At 46.6% G+C, this 15,492-nt stretch overlaps 1 protein-coding gene across 7 annotated transcripts in view; it reads right to left on the bottom strand.

Moving 5' to 3' along the window:
• Positions 1–813: 813 nt before the first annotated feature.
• THSD1 (thrombospondin type 1 domain containing 1) overlaps positions 814–15,492 on the bottom strand; it is a 30,948-nt gene continuing 16,269 nt past the window's right edge. For 6 of the 7 annotated variants that reach the window (XM_049700942.1, XM_033436940.2, XM_033436941.2 and 3 more), the window contains 2 exons: positions 8,427–8,585; positions 814–2,427 (listed from right to left, as the gene is read on the bottom strand). In XM_049700942.1, coding sequence (XP_049556899.1) covers positions 1,076–2,427; positions 8,427–8,585 — 1,511 coding nt within the window. In that variant the 3' untranslated portion in view covers positions 814–1,075. The remainder of the gene's footprint in view (positions 2,428–8,426; positions 8,586–15,492) is intronic. The other variant, XM_049700943.1, reaches the window with a different exon arrangement.

Here is a 15,492-nt window from a genome sequence, read left to right as displayed (position 1 = left end):
GGGAACCCAACTTAAGGCCAAGGACTGGGTGTGTTGGATGCTTATGACACACCAGCCCAAGTCCCGTTGCTGAGAAGACTCCTTGGACTATTTCCCAAGAAACCGCCACATACATCCCTTTACAAGGCACCCCTCCCCTGTGTACTCCCCATCTGTGTTCTGTTTGACCAGCAAAGAAAGAGTAAACGTCCTCTATTAAAATAAAAAAATACACACACCAGTTTCAGAATGACACTCCTGGGGTCCTGGCTGCAGCTTGGTCCAGGAGCACATAGCCAGCATCCTGATGCCAGGCGGCACCCACTGCCCGGGTTCCAGCTGATGCTCTCCTGGGAGGCAACACCTTCCTTTCCAAAATGTTTACTTTTTGCTCAGAACAATGATGGACAGGTCTTCATTGGACTCACTACCTGAACGATCAGCTTCTTATATTCTTTCTCCAAAGCAGAACTAACTCACATAAAGTTTGTGTCGAGTCCCCAGCACTCTTTCTTGCGTAAAAAACAGTAAGATATCACCCAACTCTGGCCTGAAAGTTCTTCTGGAATATCTTGTGGTATCACCAATTCTAGGTAACCTAGGAATAGCCATAATTGACTTAATCAGTCAAATATAAAACCTGTTCAATACTGCCCGCGCAGGAGTCAAATTCTGAAGGATTTAAAACTTAATAAATTACAGTTCGGGGTTGTATTGGAGAGCTTACTTTGTTCCAGCCCTTCTTCCTGTTGCAACTCTCAGGTTTGTTTCAAGTTGGAACCTGGCAAGTTGCATCTTGTCATTTTTCATATTCACATGAGAGACCAAGCCCTATTGCACTCGTTTAAATTTTTATTATCAGAGTTAGCAGTAATAAGCCAATAGAAACAGGATAACGAAGGGAAAAGCTCCGGATAAATAACTTCTTCCTTATGAATTAAAACACATGCGGACACCGGTGTCAGTTACCACCTCCCCACATCCTGTCCTGCTGTACAAATAGTTACACAAAACAGTCCACAAAACAATGCGAGCAGCTGATACCCTGAGGTGGGCAAAGGACCCCTGTTGTGTGAAGTCTCAGGCTGATCTCGGTCTAGATGACCAGCTTCTCCACACTCAGCGTACTCGTGGTTTCATCCTCTTCGTTTGACCCAAAATATCCCGGGAGGTCCAGCATCCCCTGCTCCGCCTCAGTGAGGCCGAAGGATGTGTTGTCGTAGTAGGCGAACTCCGGGTGGGCGGGGAAGCTCTGACACTTGTCCTTCCGACACTGAGAAGGGCTCAGAGGACTGACCCTCTGGTAGCTATCTCTGGGGGCCGGGGAGGAAGGCCGCTTCCTTGAGACATTCCTGTGACTGGGGGACGGTCCCCTCCGAGCCCGGTGAGGCTCCGTTCTCTCACCTCCCGCCACGAACCCTGCCTGGCGATCCCCCAGGTCTGGTTTCCTCGAGGGCTGCCCCAGGGTGTGGGGTTTAGGGAAAGGGCTTAACGGGCCACTGCTTCCACCTGCCCCTGGACAGTGGTCCCGTTTCTCCGGAAACAGGGCAGCGCCTCGACTCGGGGGCCGGACTCGCTCTCCCGCCTGGTCCCACGTCCGGCTCCTGGAGCTGTAGGCGGGGGCTTGCCGGGGGGTCAGGGTGGACAGGCTCCGCTCCCGGAACGGTCGGGCCTGCCTGGCCTCGTGGAAACTTGCCGTCCTCCGGAAATGGGACCCCCGGGGGTGGCTCCTCATCTGCGACTTGCGGAGGAGGCTCTGGCTGGGGCTGACGGCGCAGCTGGCCGGCGAGAGCGGGTGGTCCAGCCGGGACGGGGGCCTGTCCCCGGCGCCGACCGCGGGCGGCTGCTCCAGGAACGGGGATTTGAGGCGGAACTTGCCGGCCGCGGCTTCTTCGGGGCTCTCGGAGCCTCCCGGGGGTGCGGTGACGGCGGCGTCGATGGCGGTGTCCGTCAGGGGGCTCTGGGACACGTGGTACACCTTGGTGGTCTCCGTCAGGCCTTTCTTCTTCATCTCCTTCAACTGCTGCTGGGCCAGGCGGTAGCTGAACAGGGGTGGGATGATCTTCTGGGCGTTGGACTGGAAGCTCTCGCTGCCCGAGGTCTCGTCATCGGGGGGCGCCGGCACGCTCCGCCGGTAGGTCAGAGGGATGCCCTGGCCCGCGGGGCTCCCCGCCGGCCCGTCGCCAGCATCTGAGAAGCTGCCACGGGGCTCGCTCAGCTCGCAGATGTTCTCCTCGTCTGAGTTCTTCCGGCAGCCGGGCGCGTGCAGGGAGTTGTGGTGGACTGGGGTGCTGCACTTGGGGGCGCGGCCCAGCTTCCGCCACAGCGTGATGAGCACAGTGGCCACGATGATGAACAAGCACAGGGATATCCCAGTGACCGTCACGATGTTGTTGGACTTCACGGGAGTCTGGGGCTGGAAAGGAGACGGACTGGATGGCTGGAAAGCTACAAAAAAAAAAAAAAAAAAAAAGGAAGAACGAATGCATTCTCTAGTATCGTTTTCTCCGCCTGGGTCTAAGGTCTCTGAGTGGCTCGCTCTAATTATGTAGCAATTAAAGAAGGAAGGAAAATAAACAAGGACTGGGATTTCTGGTCTTATATATATTTCTGCAGGCAGGCTTTTAAGCCAAGCTGAAAAACAGACACTGGTAGAAGCGAGGTGAGCAGATGAGCCACAGTCAAGGTGGCTCACTGGCTCTTGCTGACACTTGTCCCCAATTTTCTACAAAGAAGCCTCATGAGGAACGTTTCAAGGTAAAAATCAAGGTTTTTCACTTAAGGTAAACATGGGATATCTATAATTAAATGTACCTTTGAGATGCACCTCTGAAAATTTCTGCCAAGTGTAACACTTGGGATGCAAAACAGTTTAGGCAGGTTGTAGCTCAATTTGCACATCTCAAGAGAAATTAATAGGTGAAAATAAGTCTTCCAGCAATATACTACAGCTCACTTTTCCCTCCCAGTGTCCAGGAACTGCCTTTCCTAAGTGTTGAAGCCTCTGCTCTCTCACTCTTGTTTTCTCAGCTGTTCACTCCCCTTCCTACCTTCTATGTGGCATTGATTTTCCTTCTTCTTCCCTGCTCTCTCAAACTGGTGTGTCTCACAGTCATCAAAATGTTTCACCAAGACTCAGACACCACCTGGGGCCTCAGCCTGTAGTACCCGGGAACCCGAGACCGCCCAACGCCACCAGGCCTCACCTCTCTTTCCTCCTTGGTCACTGTTCGCCATTCAAGCCCTTCCAGTCACATGTCCTCTATCTCTTCCTCCCATAGTCTTATCCTCACCAGTTCTGTGCCGCATCTCCATCCTCCCACTGCTCCCCTTTCCCCTTTCCACCGCACCCTATAGGACACCTATAACCAAACTCCTCGCGATGCAGAAACTTTCCACAAAACACTGTGCGTCTCCTTGCCTGACTGAGGACAGGCCATCCCTCAGGGCACAGCCTCCCCGGCTCACTCTTGGGTGAAGCTTTATCAGAAGCAGGACCAGAAGCAGGGCGTGTTCCGCAGCCTCCTCATTCCTGGCTGCCATCTCAGCCAACTTTTTACCTCTGTGTAGAAGTTCTAATCTTCTGATGCCCACGCCATCCACCCAGACCACCCTCTACCCTCTACCCCTCAACTCTTATCATCTCCCCACCTCAGGGCAGCCATCATTTACTAGCACCTGGGTCCAGTCTTCCTCACCATCCCACAGCTGGGACCATTCATTGTCCTTCCAAGCTGCCATACCTTCCCATTGTCTGCAGCTGCTCCTGTTCTGAAACCTTAAAGCTTCACAGCCCACTTTCCGGCTGTATCCTCCCCTCTCGCTCACTCATTATTCATACAACGGTTACTCAACCTCGCTGCAACATCTGATTCTCCAACCCCTCCATTTTCTCTCCATCCGCCAGCCACCTTCTGCCCTCACTTCTCTCCCTACACCCAGGATCCATCACTTCAATCCTTCTACTGCCAATCATCTCAACTCTCTGACCTCTGACACTGAGCTGTATCCCTTCCCCTGCTCAGAAGCAAAAGTCTGTTCCTAGAAAAATCCAGACACGTGGATTATCCGCTGCTGCACCCAGGCCCCTGAGCCCTGGTGGAGAAAATAATGCACCCATGCAGGCCAGAACCTTTGCGTACTGATGGCGCCCAAACTTGACTGCCCACAAATCCTTCTGCGGGTTCCTAAGCAACTCTCTCTTCCATCCCCTACAACAGTGCTTCAAAGTTTTACCACTAATCCTCTTCCTCAGCCGTCTGCTAGATCACAAACGTTAGAAGCTATCAAGCAAGTACACCCCAGCTTCTTCTGCCATCCTCTCCTCCCCCATAAACTCAGCAGCAGCCACATCTCCAGTTCCCTCTTTCTCTAGGGAATTAGTGGGAGAAGTGTCTTCCCATAAAGACGAGTCCACCAGGTGCTCTCTAGGCCACCCTTCTCCAGGGGGATCATCCCTCTGTACCTGTTATCTCCAGCTTCTCCTCCGTGCAGCTCCACAGAAACATGTTCAAGCTCTTTGCATTTTACAAAGATCTTTCTAGAACCCTCTCACTAACGCCACAGCCATATCTCGCTCCTTGTCTTCCCAGCGGAACGTACAGAAAGAAGGGTCCACATGTGCTGACTCCTCGTCACCTCTGGCTCCTGCAACCTGCCCCCAGGCTTCCAGTGAAGCAGCTCCTATCGAGGTCATTAACCATCTAATAGTCAAATGCAAAGGAGTTCCGTCCTGCTATTCCTTGAGCTTTGCAGCATCGGCTACTGTCCGACCCTTCCTGTGATTGTCTCTCTTCTTGGTTTCAACAATTCTCTAATTCGGAGAGAAGAACATGCACTTTGGAGCCAGGAGAGCTAGATCCCATCCTGGTTCCACTAGCTCTGCTCTCTCCATCGACGTCCCACCGACACTTCCACCTCCACACGTCCAGGACTCATCATCTTCCCGCGGAACCTGCACCTCCTCTGATACATCTGATCTCACGGGAATGGTGCTGTGTCCTGCAGCTGCCAGTGCTAAAATCCTAGGTCCCACCCGCGACACTCCCCTCTCCACACTCGCCACATCCAGAGTCGCTGAATCCTTCTCTCCTCTGCATCCCCACTGCCAGTGCTCCCTTTTCCCCCGGGTCACTGAAAACCTCTCAACAGCCCTCACTGCTGCCACTCCTGGCCCTTCTGATTTGTACTCCACGCGACAGGCAAGAGATCCCTCCACAACACATGTCCAGTCTTCAAGGGCCCTCGGGATCTGGCCCCTGCCTACCTGTTCAGTCTCATTTTGTGCCTTTTTTTTTTCTTTTGGCCATGCTGTGCGGCTTGTGGGATCTTAGTTCCCCGACGAGGGATTGAACCTGGGCCCTCGGCAGTGAGAGTGCAGAGTCCTAACCACTGGACCGCCAGGGAAGTCCCCTGTCCAGCCTCACTTCCCTCACTCCCTCCTGACACTCTATCCTGCTGCCACATCAAACTCTTGCCAGGTTCCCTGGGTTTCATAATACGTCATCGTCTTCCAAGCTTTCATCCATTGCTCCATTTGCTAAAATTCCCTTTCTCACCTAGTTCACCAGGTGATGCCTATTCAGCTCTCAATCTTCAGCTCAAATATCACCTCCTCCAGGAACAGAGGTGTTCCCAGCATGGACTGTCACAAGCTTCCATAGCAAGCTGTGGATATCTTTCTACTGCACTGTATGCTATGCCTGCTTTGGTGTTTGCTGAGCTGCTGTATCATAAGCCCCTTCCAGAGACATGGCTTATCTCTATACTCCCAACCCCAGTCAATAACTGGCATAGAGTTGGTACTCAATTAATGTTATATTCATGAATAGATTCATTATTGAAAAGGTGATAGCAAAATGACCAACACCCCATCAGATGGAACGTGGGCGCAATGGCAACTGGATCCTCCCATCTTCGTGGTGAACAAGATAGACCAAATGAACGTAGAACTACTTCACTCAGACCTTGGCGTAAAAACATCCTTTCAAAGCCAAGCAAAACTCTAGACTCTCAACCAAGTGAAAATAGTTGAATGATGAAAGACTCGTTCCCTGACTGATCATGTCTTCGTCTGCAGTGGCTGCCCCGTCAGTGGGTAGCAGCATTGCAAATGTACACGTGGACCTCTCAGCTGTTACACTTGACTCTCTGGAACCCTTCAAAACCGCAGCTGGAGAAAAGCCCCAAAGCTGCTGACCTCACCCATCTCTGCCTCATCTTGTCTTCCCTCTTTTCCCTGAAGTGAAGGAGACTTCCTGACGCTAAGCAGCCTGCAAAGAGATCTTAACATTTCCAAGGAGTGGAAAACAGGCTGAACCGGAAAAAGAGAACAGTTAGAAGAAATGATCATTTTTATCCACACAAGCATTTATTTTTTTCTGAGGACCACTTATAGTAGAAGTAGGGGTGCCTGTAGCACTTCCCCTCTCTGCTAATTTATAATGTACAAATTTCCAGTTCCCACCCAGGATTAAAGAGATTAAGATGCCAGAACGTGAAATAATACCACACAGCCTCAAAAACTGGTTGCTAATTCCAGGATGGTTGTAGAAAGCTAGACTGGCCTGTACATAGAGGCAAAGTATTCACGACAGGTGGCTTAGCATGAGGTCAGATCTAGTTCCCTGCTTTCTAGCTTTATGGTCTTGGGCAGGTGACTCACCCTCTCTCTCTGCTGCGAAGTCCTCACCTGTATGTGTAGATAACGATGTACTGACTTCATACCTGCAAGGCACTTAGAAAAAATGCCAGGCAGCAGCAAGCTGTCAAGATCGGAGCTCAGCATAAGAATCCTTGCCATGGGCTTCCCTGGTGGTGCAGTGGTTGAGAGTCCGCCTGCCGATGCAGGAGACACGGGTTCGTGCCCCGGTCCGGGAAGATCCCACATGCCGCAGAGCGGCTGGGCCCGTGAGCCATGGCCACTGAGCCTGCTCGTCCAGAGCCTGTGCTCCGCAACGGGAGAGGCCACAACAGTGAGAAGCCCGCGTACCGAAAGAAAAAAAAAAAAAAAGAATCCTTGCCTTGTAGAGTTATTGTGAGCTTTGAGTGAGATAATGTAATAAATGGTTGATACTGTTGTCCCTTCTAAAAGTGCAGTAGAAGCCAGGGGCAGTTGATTTTTAATTCATTTGAGCATTACAGAACTCTAGATGAAATATCTTAATACAACACGCCATCCCAGAATGGAGAGGAAGAAGTTATACACAAGGAAAGAGCTGTGGAGAGTAAGGGGACTTGTAAAGAAAGGGACAGACAGAGAAGAGAACCTCAGAAGACAGTGTGAGATATAACTGGAGAAAGAACAGATTCAGGGTGGGGCTCAGGGCTGATGAAAGAAGACAGTAGGCTGGGGGCTGGGAGAAGAGCCTGGGTCTGAGGTTGTAATAGGAAAATCACAGAGAGAGAATGTCCTCAGGATGCTGGAATAAAGGGAACAAGGCCTACAGCACTGGCTGGAAAGAGGAGACAGCAAGAATTTTGTAAGGTCACAGGTGGGGATGCTAGTCAAGGTGTTACTAGGTGCCAGTGGTCTTGGCTACAAGGTGCTCTGAGACCAAACACAGAAAAACACTTCTCCAGATCCCAAAGGGACAAGGAAACAGGGATGGTCTTCAACCTGGAATTGGAGAGTGGAAGGAGTCGGGACTGGACAGAAGGACTTCACCTAAGGGTCAGGACCACAGCAAAGGCTAAATGGGGAGCTGGCTGTGTCTCAGAGGGGGCGATGGTGTGTGGGAACAGCAAGGATCCTTTTTTTTACTGTAACCTGTGGCAAATGAATGGGATTCAGCTCCGTAAGCTGCAGCAAACCCAACTGAGTGACCTGAGCACCACACCATAGACCACCCACATCAAATACTCACTGAGCACCTACCAGTGGGGGTCATTTCAAGATGCTCAGAGGATGAAGGAGGGGCCAGCTCCCAGGTGATGGCAAGATGAACTTCCCCACCTTCTCCTCCTGGGCAGGGGGAGGGGGGGGAGGAATAAACACAGAGCCCTTCAGGGGATAAGATAGGGTGCCTTGCCCCATTTTGGTTCCCTGGGGTTTCTCGGAGATGAGGAGGTGAAAAACTCTTTTTTTAATGTTTTCCCACAATTTCTGGGAGGGAGTAGGAGGGAGAAACAAAAACAACAAATATCGGGAAGAAATCATCATCCCTCCCATGTTTTGTATTTCTAAACATGATTTCGTACGTCTGAATCTTTCATTTACACCCATGTCCTTGTCATTTCCCCATCTTCGACGGTGTTAAGTCCCCTGTCATCTCCCTGGCAAGACACCCCCAGTCGCAGACACACTGAAGGGCACAGAGTCTGTACAGCCAGCAGCAGCAGCGACAGAGCGTCGAGGCCACTCCTGAACTCAGACTGGCGACTGTCAGGCAGGGCTGGGTTCGACAGTCCCTCTGGGAAGAGGCTTGCGAAGGAGGACGGATACCTACCCGTACAGTCCTCCAGGGAACATGGGGAGCTCTCCGAGGACATTCCAGGGCAGCCAGGTCGGGAGGGGGAGGAGGGCAGGCACAGGCGGCGACGCTCTCTGACACCGTCCCCACACGTGGCACTACACTGGCTCCACGGCTGCCACAGTCCCCAAGTTTCTGCAAGGACATCGGCCAGGCTTTTAATGCTAGCTCACTTGAGAATCAGAATTTAACTGCACCCAAAGGAAGCAGCAAAACTCAAATCTCAGGCTTTGAAAAGTCAGTAAAGAAGCACATTCCCACAGAAGTGGAAAGCTGGAATGTTGCTGCTCCCCCTACAACAAAGGAAAGCTGTATAACCTACAAAATATCAACCTTCCTAGAGCTCTTCTGAGAGCTAAGGTCACAGGACAACCAAATGGCCTGAATTGGAAGGAAAGACAGACTCCTCCAAGGAAAGCCAGGATGCAAACACTGCTTGCTGGGGCAGATGCCAGGCCTCATACAAGCTGGAGAGAAATCATCTAAAAATATAATGAACCACCAGAAGCCTGGTGTGGGCTTGCATGAGAATACAGAACCCCTGGGAGCCGCACTACCCAACTGGGAATTTGTACCCACTTGCAGGCTCTTCTCCACGGATCTCACCAGATCTTCACAAGGAGGACCGAGGGCAGGCAGAAGACCAGGGAGAGCCTCCCTCATGGTGGAGGCCAAGGAGGGGAGGAGAAGCTTTGTGGAAAAGACACAAACCTCACCCAGACCCTCCTCCCCATCTGCTCCATCAACAAAAGCCCAACCACTGCGGACAGGGCAGAAAACCCTGACACTCTAAGAGCAGCAGCTGAAACCTAGTGCTGCCGAGGAATGGAAAAAGAAGAAAATCTTTCACCCCTAGAGAGGGGGAGGAAAGACCCTGGGCCCACACTTATAGACAGCTTCTACCACCGGCAAGGGGCAGGGTCATTACAAAGCCCCATCCTTGAGACTCAGAGGCAGAGCACTTGCCTAAGACTAAGGCTGAACCAGAACAAGAAGATGTTCTTCCACTCCCATCACCTAACACCCACCCTGCTCCAGGCTAGCAATTACCAAGTATCAAAGAACAAGGGTCTACTGCTGGGGGAGAGGCAAGAGTGACAAGGAGAAGCCTTTCTGCTGTGCAGGCTCAAGCCTAAAGTTGAGGGTGCAACAGAAGTATGGAGAAAACCCTCTGGCAACCCAATTCCTACCCTAAACACAAAGCAACATTAGAAAATTTTGAACTCGATCGTGCACTGAGGATAGCCATAGCAACAGCAAAAACTCAAACACAGCTCAATTCCTTATTATATTGACCCAATCTCCACACTAAAGTCCTAGCATAAATAGGGTATGCCAATTTCCAGGCATAAATGCTATTTATCAGTGTCTACTGTTCTAAGAAAATGTCCAACTTTCAACCAAAAATTATGAGAAATACAAAGAAACAAGAAAAAAACAATAAAATATCCAAGTAATTAAGATAACCAGACTCAGATGTGACCCAGATATTGGAATTATCAGAGAGAGATATTAACTATGATTAATATGTTAAAGTTTTCGTGGAAAATGTGAATAAGATGCATGAACAGATGGAAATTTTCATCAGAGAACTGTAAACTAAAAAGAGTTCATCGGAATGCTAGAAATTAACAGCATGGCAACAGAGATGAAGAATGCCTTCTAGGGGCTCATCAACAGACTCAACACAGCTGAGGAAAGAAACAGTGAAACTGAATATATATCGACAGAAATCACTCAAACTCAGACACAAAGAGAGAGAAAAAAAAAGAGTGAATAAAACAGAATACCCAAGAGTTGTGGGACAATATCAAATAGTCTGTCATACATATGACTAGAATCCCAGAAGAAAAAGAGACTAATGTCCAAGAATTCTCCAAAATTAATGAAAGACACCAAACTACATCCAAGATACTCAGAAAACATGACTCAGTATAAACACAAAAAAGCAAACAAACAAAAAAGTTACACTACAAACTGCTAAAAACTAAAAACAAATAGAAAACTTTGAAGGCTGTGGAGGGAGAGAGGGGGCAAGGTGGAATTACATCACATACAGAAGAATAAAAATCTGAATTATAGCACACTTCTCATCATGCAAGCCAGAGATAATGGAGTGACATCTCTAGAGTACTGGAGAAAAAAATCACCAACCCCAAATTCCATATCCAGTGAAAGTATCTTTCAAAAATGAAGGAAAAATAAAGACTTTTTCAGATGAATGAAAATTAATAGAATTAATTAATTCTACCAACAGACCTTCACTATAAAAAATGTTCCAAGAAAATTCTTCAAGCAGAAGGAATGTGATACCAGGCAAACCTGCATCAATATAAAGGAATGAAGTGTGCTAGAATTAGCATTTATAGAGGTAAAGATAAAATTTACTTCTTATTTTTAAATGCTCTAAAATATAATTGATGATCTAAAGCAAAACAGTAGCAATGGGGCTTCCCTGGTGGCGCAGTGGTTGGGGGTCCGCCTGCCAATGCAGGGGACGTGGGTTCATGCCCCAGTCTGGGAGGATCCCGCATGCCGTGGAGCGGCTGGGCCCATGGGCCATGGCCACTGGGCCTGCGCGTCCGGGACCTGCACATCCGGAGCCTGTGCTCCGCAGCAGGGGAGGCCACAGCAGTGAGAGGCCCGCATACCACAAAAAAAAACAACAAAAAACAGTAGCAATGTATTATGTGTTTATACCATATATAAACTAAAATGTATAACAATCATTCAAAGAATGGGAGAAACGAATTGGAATTGTACTGTTATAAGGTCCTTACACTATACATGAAGCAAGATATTATCTGAAGGTAGACTGAGAGTAATTAAAAATGTACGCTGTAAGCTCTAGGACAACCACTCATAAATATTTTAAGGTATAAATAATAAACCAATAGTGTGGTTAAAGTAATTCATAAAAAAGAGTCAACTAATCCAAAGGAAGGCAGATGAAAAGAGGAAAAAGAAACAAAGAACAGATGGAAAAAATATACAACTACCAAGATGGTAGATCCTAATCTAACCATACAATGATTACACTAAACATAAATAATCTAACCACCAATTAGAAGACAGTGTTTGTGAGACTGGATAAAAAAGCATGACCCCACTATATGCTGTTTAGAAGAAACTCGCTTTAAATATAAATACATAAATAGGTAAAAGGAAAAAGGTGGGAGAAGTTATACCTTGTAAACATTAATCAAAAGAAAACTAGAGTGGCTTTGTTAATATCAGACAAAGCAGACTGCAGAACAAGGAGTATTACCAGAGATAAAGAGGGATGTTACATAATGACCAAAGGGTCAATTCAGCCAGCAGCCTTAACAACCATAAATAGGGATGCGACTAACACCAGAGCTTCAAAATACATACTACAAAACATTCCCAGAACAGTCATTATTGATTGACAAATGCAAACATCTCTTCCAAGCATATAAGTAATCACTGCCAGAGAGAATAATTGAATAATTCCCTACAAATAATTATCCTAAGTCCCTTCTCTGTGAGCACCCATCCAATCCCAAGACCTATCAGGTCATGCCCACACCAGGCACAAGATATCCTCTGCCTAAAAGTCTCTCTTCATCGTTATGGACAAAAACTCACAATGCAGTCAAGGGTGTATACAAAGCACTACAAAAACATACGGAAAATGTGCAGGGCAGTTACATTCTCAGGTGAGCCAAGTGGTGCAATCTTTGGAATGAGTCGTGGCACATGACTTCTTTAGAGCAATTAAAAGTCTCGGATTGTCACAAGGGTGGGAGCATTACAAACCAGTGTCCTGGACCAACATCAGCTGAGGTGTGGTAATTATGTTCCACCCAGAGGTCCAGCTGAACACAATGTTGGTTCTGTGCCTCCCAGATCACTTTGTGGCTCCTCAAATGGCAGAACAACAAGGCAGCTTTGTCCTCAAGCGTCAGAGCTGTTCAGACACTGAGCTCCCCGTGCTTGCAAAGCTTTGGGAATCTCATAGTAAGTCTCTCTGAGCTAAAGTATTGTGATTTCGTTTTTGAAAAATCTACTGGTAATTCCACCACTGTGAAATCTAAATTGAAAAGTCAATACGTAGTTTATCCTTCTCTTGTGCTCATATTTAAGACCACAAGAGGTCGAATTACAGAAGCTGAGAATCCTTTTTTTATTCTTTCTTAACTCTTCTTTTACTTTACGTAGACATTATTTAAATACATAAAGTCATTTGTCAAACTAAAAACAAAAATTCCATTAGTGGGCACCAGGAAACAAAAAAAATCAAAGTTTTGATGAAAGCATGAATCTTAATGTCAAAAATCTCACTTTGAAATGTGTTTTTTTCCTTTGAAAGTAAAATTATGGCTGGCAGGATCATCAACAATTTAAAAAATAAACATTTAAACTAAGTTTTAGGTTCTTTTACTGCTAAACCAAATTAATCGAACAGAAAACAAGGGAAATCACTCAAATAAAGCAATAAACAGACTTAATCAGCCAAAATTTTTAAAATGCCTTAAATACCTCTATTTGTTCCCTGAAGATTTCTGTTAATAACACGGAGGAAAATACTTGGCAAAACAGGAACTCATTGGCCAGCTATAGTTCACATGTTACAAATGAAGAATAAGATGACATTATTCTAAACAGTAGCCTTACTTCATGAATGAAAGGCTGTTTTGTTTTGTCCTGTTTAGATGTCCATACATGCCCTCCCACTGCGTTAACAAACCTGTTTGACCAGGATAAATGCCTTTCAGGCCACTCTAGAGGATATTAATTCTGAATGAGCAAAATGTGTCTGCAACAAGAAAAGGGAGATTTGTTTCCACTCCCAAGAATATTTGAAGGAATACAGAGTATGAAATATTCACACCTGCAAGATATTTCACTCAAGAGACTAAAGTAACTAAACAAAACGTCCTTAGAAGAAAATTCTATTAAAAAAATAAAGTTATTATAAAATATACAAAAAAAGAAAGAAAATTCTATAGACATGAGTAAGTAGCCAAAAGCCACAGTGGGAACAAAGGCACCTGGATAAGCAGTCCAGGTTTTCTGTGCCCCGCACAGGCTCATTCATATTAGACCAACCATGCTTATGCCTGGGCCAGCGGGCTCCAAAGTGGGTTACATGTCTTTCAGGAGGGGTGGGAAGCACAAGGTAAACCCATGAGATGAGGAGGAAAATACTGGAGCTTTTTGATCTAAAAGTTTCATATTGTTTAATATCTAGATTGATAGATGATTATATGGGAGCCAGCATGGAAGAGTGGGAATAGCAAATGCTCAAGCCAGTCTAACCACCAGTAGTGGGTAAGCCACCAACCTTGGAAAAATTACTTACCCTTTTTCTGTGCCTCATTTCTTCACCTCTCAAACTGACAATACAATAAGCCTAACTCATAGGGTTATTATAAGGATTAAATGGGTTAATATTCATAAAGCACTGAGAGCAGTTCTTGGTGCAAAGTAATCACTATATAAATATTATGTCAGAAATTCACATACAGTATAAGGGCCTGTTTATATTAAATTATATTCTCTAGTTTTAGGTGAATTAGGTGGACAAATGGCTTATAAAGATTCTGGCAGGGCTTCCCTGGTGGCGCAGTGGTTGAGAGTCCGCCTGCAGATGCAGGGGACATGGGTTCGTGCCCCGGTCTGGGAATATCCCACATGCCGCGGAGCGGCTGGGCCCGTGAGCCATGGCCACTGAGCCTGCGCGTCCAGAGCCTGTGCTCCACCACGGGAGAGGCCACAACAGTGAGAGGCCCGCGTACCGCAAAAAAAAAAAAAAAAAAAAAAAGATTCTGGCAAAGAATTAAAGATGATACAATAATTAAGCACCTGCAAATAAGAAGCAAATGACAGGATGACAGTACTCCTCTTCTTGGTAAAAAGCTCTTGTTCAGTCACATTGTGAAGGAAAACCAAGACCATCTAATCAGAGAAACAAGAAGATGGCCAACAAATTTAAATTATCAAGAAAACTGTGTGTTAAATATATACAATTTTTACTTGTCAAAAAAACTAAGTAAAAAAAATTATGTGACTATGAATTTATACCCTCTATCATTAATTCTCAACTTTGCCCTAAATACATATTTTGCATTGAGATGCAGGGTCCATTATCCCTTATCTGACAACCTTGGGGCAGATGAGTTCAGAATTTAGAATTGCTCAATTTAGACTTTTGCATGTTATTACAGCACCTGTGCCAGATATTACTAACACTCCCCTAGCAGCATCCCATAATCACACACATTAACGCTTCTGCAGACAAACACATGGACATTCATACTAAGTAGGATAAATGAAGGTCACAAATAATCATGTTTGACATCTTTTTGCTGTAAATCAGTATTTACAGTTTTAAGGTCCTAAGACATATTTGGAAAAAGAGACAAACATATCAAACCCTTTATTCCCCTTCCAAAAGGAACTAATGAGAAATTCATTGTGAGTTGGTGGGTCACACCTCATGGTAGGTTCAATGGGGTTCCTGAATGATGCCATTTGGCAAAAAAAAACCAGTCTTTACTGGTCAGAGCTGTCAATTTTAATGGAAAATGAAAAGAACTCGATTTAGTTATAAACTTTTATACTAAAAACACAAAGGCACTGAGTTTCCCACCACTGGCATCAATTTCACTGATTAACCAGAGTCCCTGTTGGGCGGCCACACAGAGAATCTGGGGTCTCCAGGAATGCTTAGCCCCTCGAGGTACTGCTTCCAGCCCTACTGCCTGGTCGTGTCTAGTTGCTGCAGCCCCACAGGGAGCCCTGAGCACCCTCAGCCTAGACACAGAGCATCACTCCCTGTTCTGCCCCTTCCCAGGGAGAACCAACACAAAGACCTCCTGCTCCCAAGGTCTTTCATCACGTGGCCCGAATTCCTTTACTCCCCTTGGTTTGTTTCCACTAAATTCAGTCAATTAGAATTTTTTTTCCCTCTAAGCAATAAATTCTTTTTGAAATGGCAAGCATATCTTGAATGATTAGTTTAACATAATTGTTTTTCTACTGATACCTAGCTGAGACATCAGAGTGCAATTTTCAC

The sequence above is a fragment of the Orcinus orca genome, chromosome 18, assembly GCF_937001465.1.
Source record: "Orcinus orca chromosome 18, mOrcOrc1.1, whole genome shotgun sequence".
Lineage (NCBI taxonomy): Eukaryota > Metazoa > Chordata > Mammalia > Artiodactyla > Delphinidae > Orcinus > Orcinus orca.
Note: the sequence above shows the minus strand (reverse complement) of the source record. Positions and strands in the feature narration are given on the sequence as shown.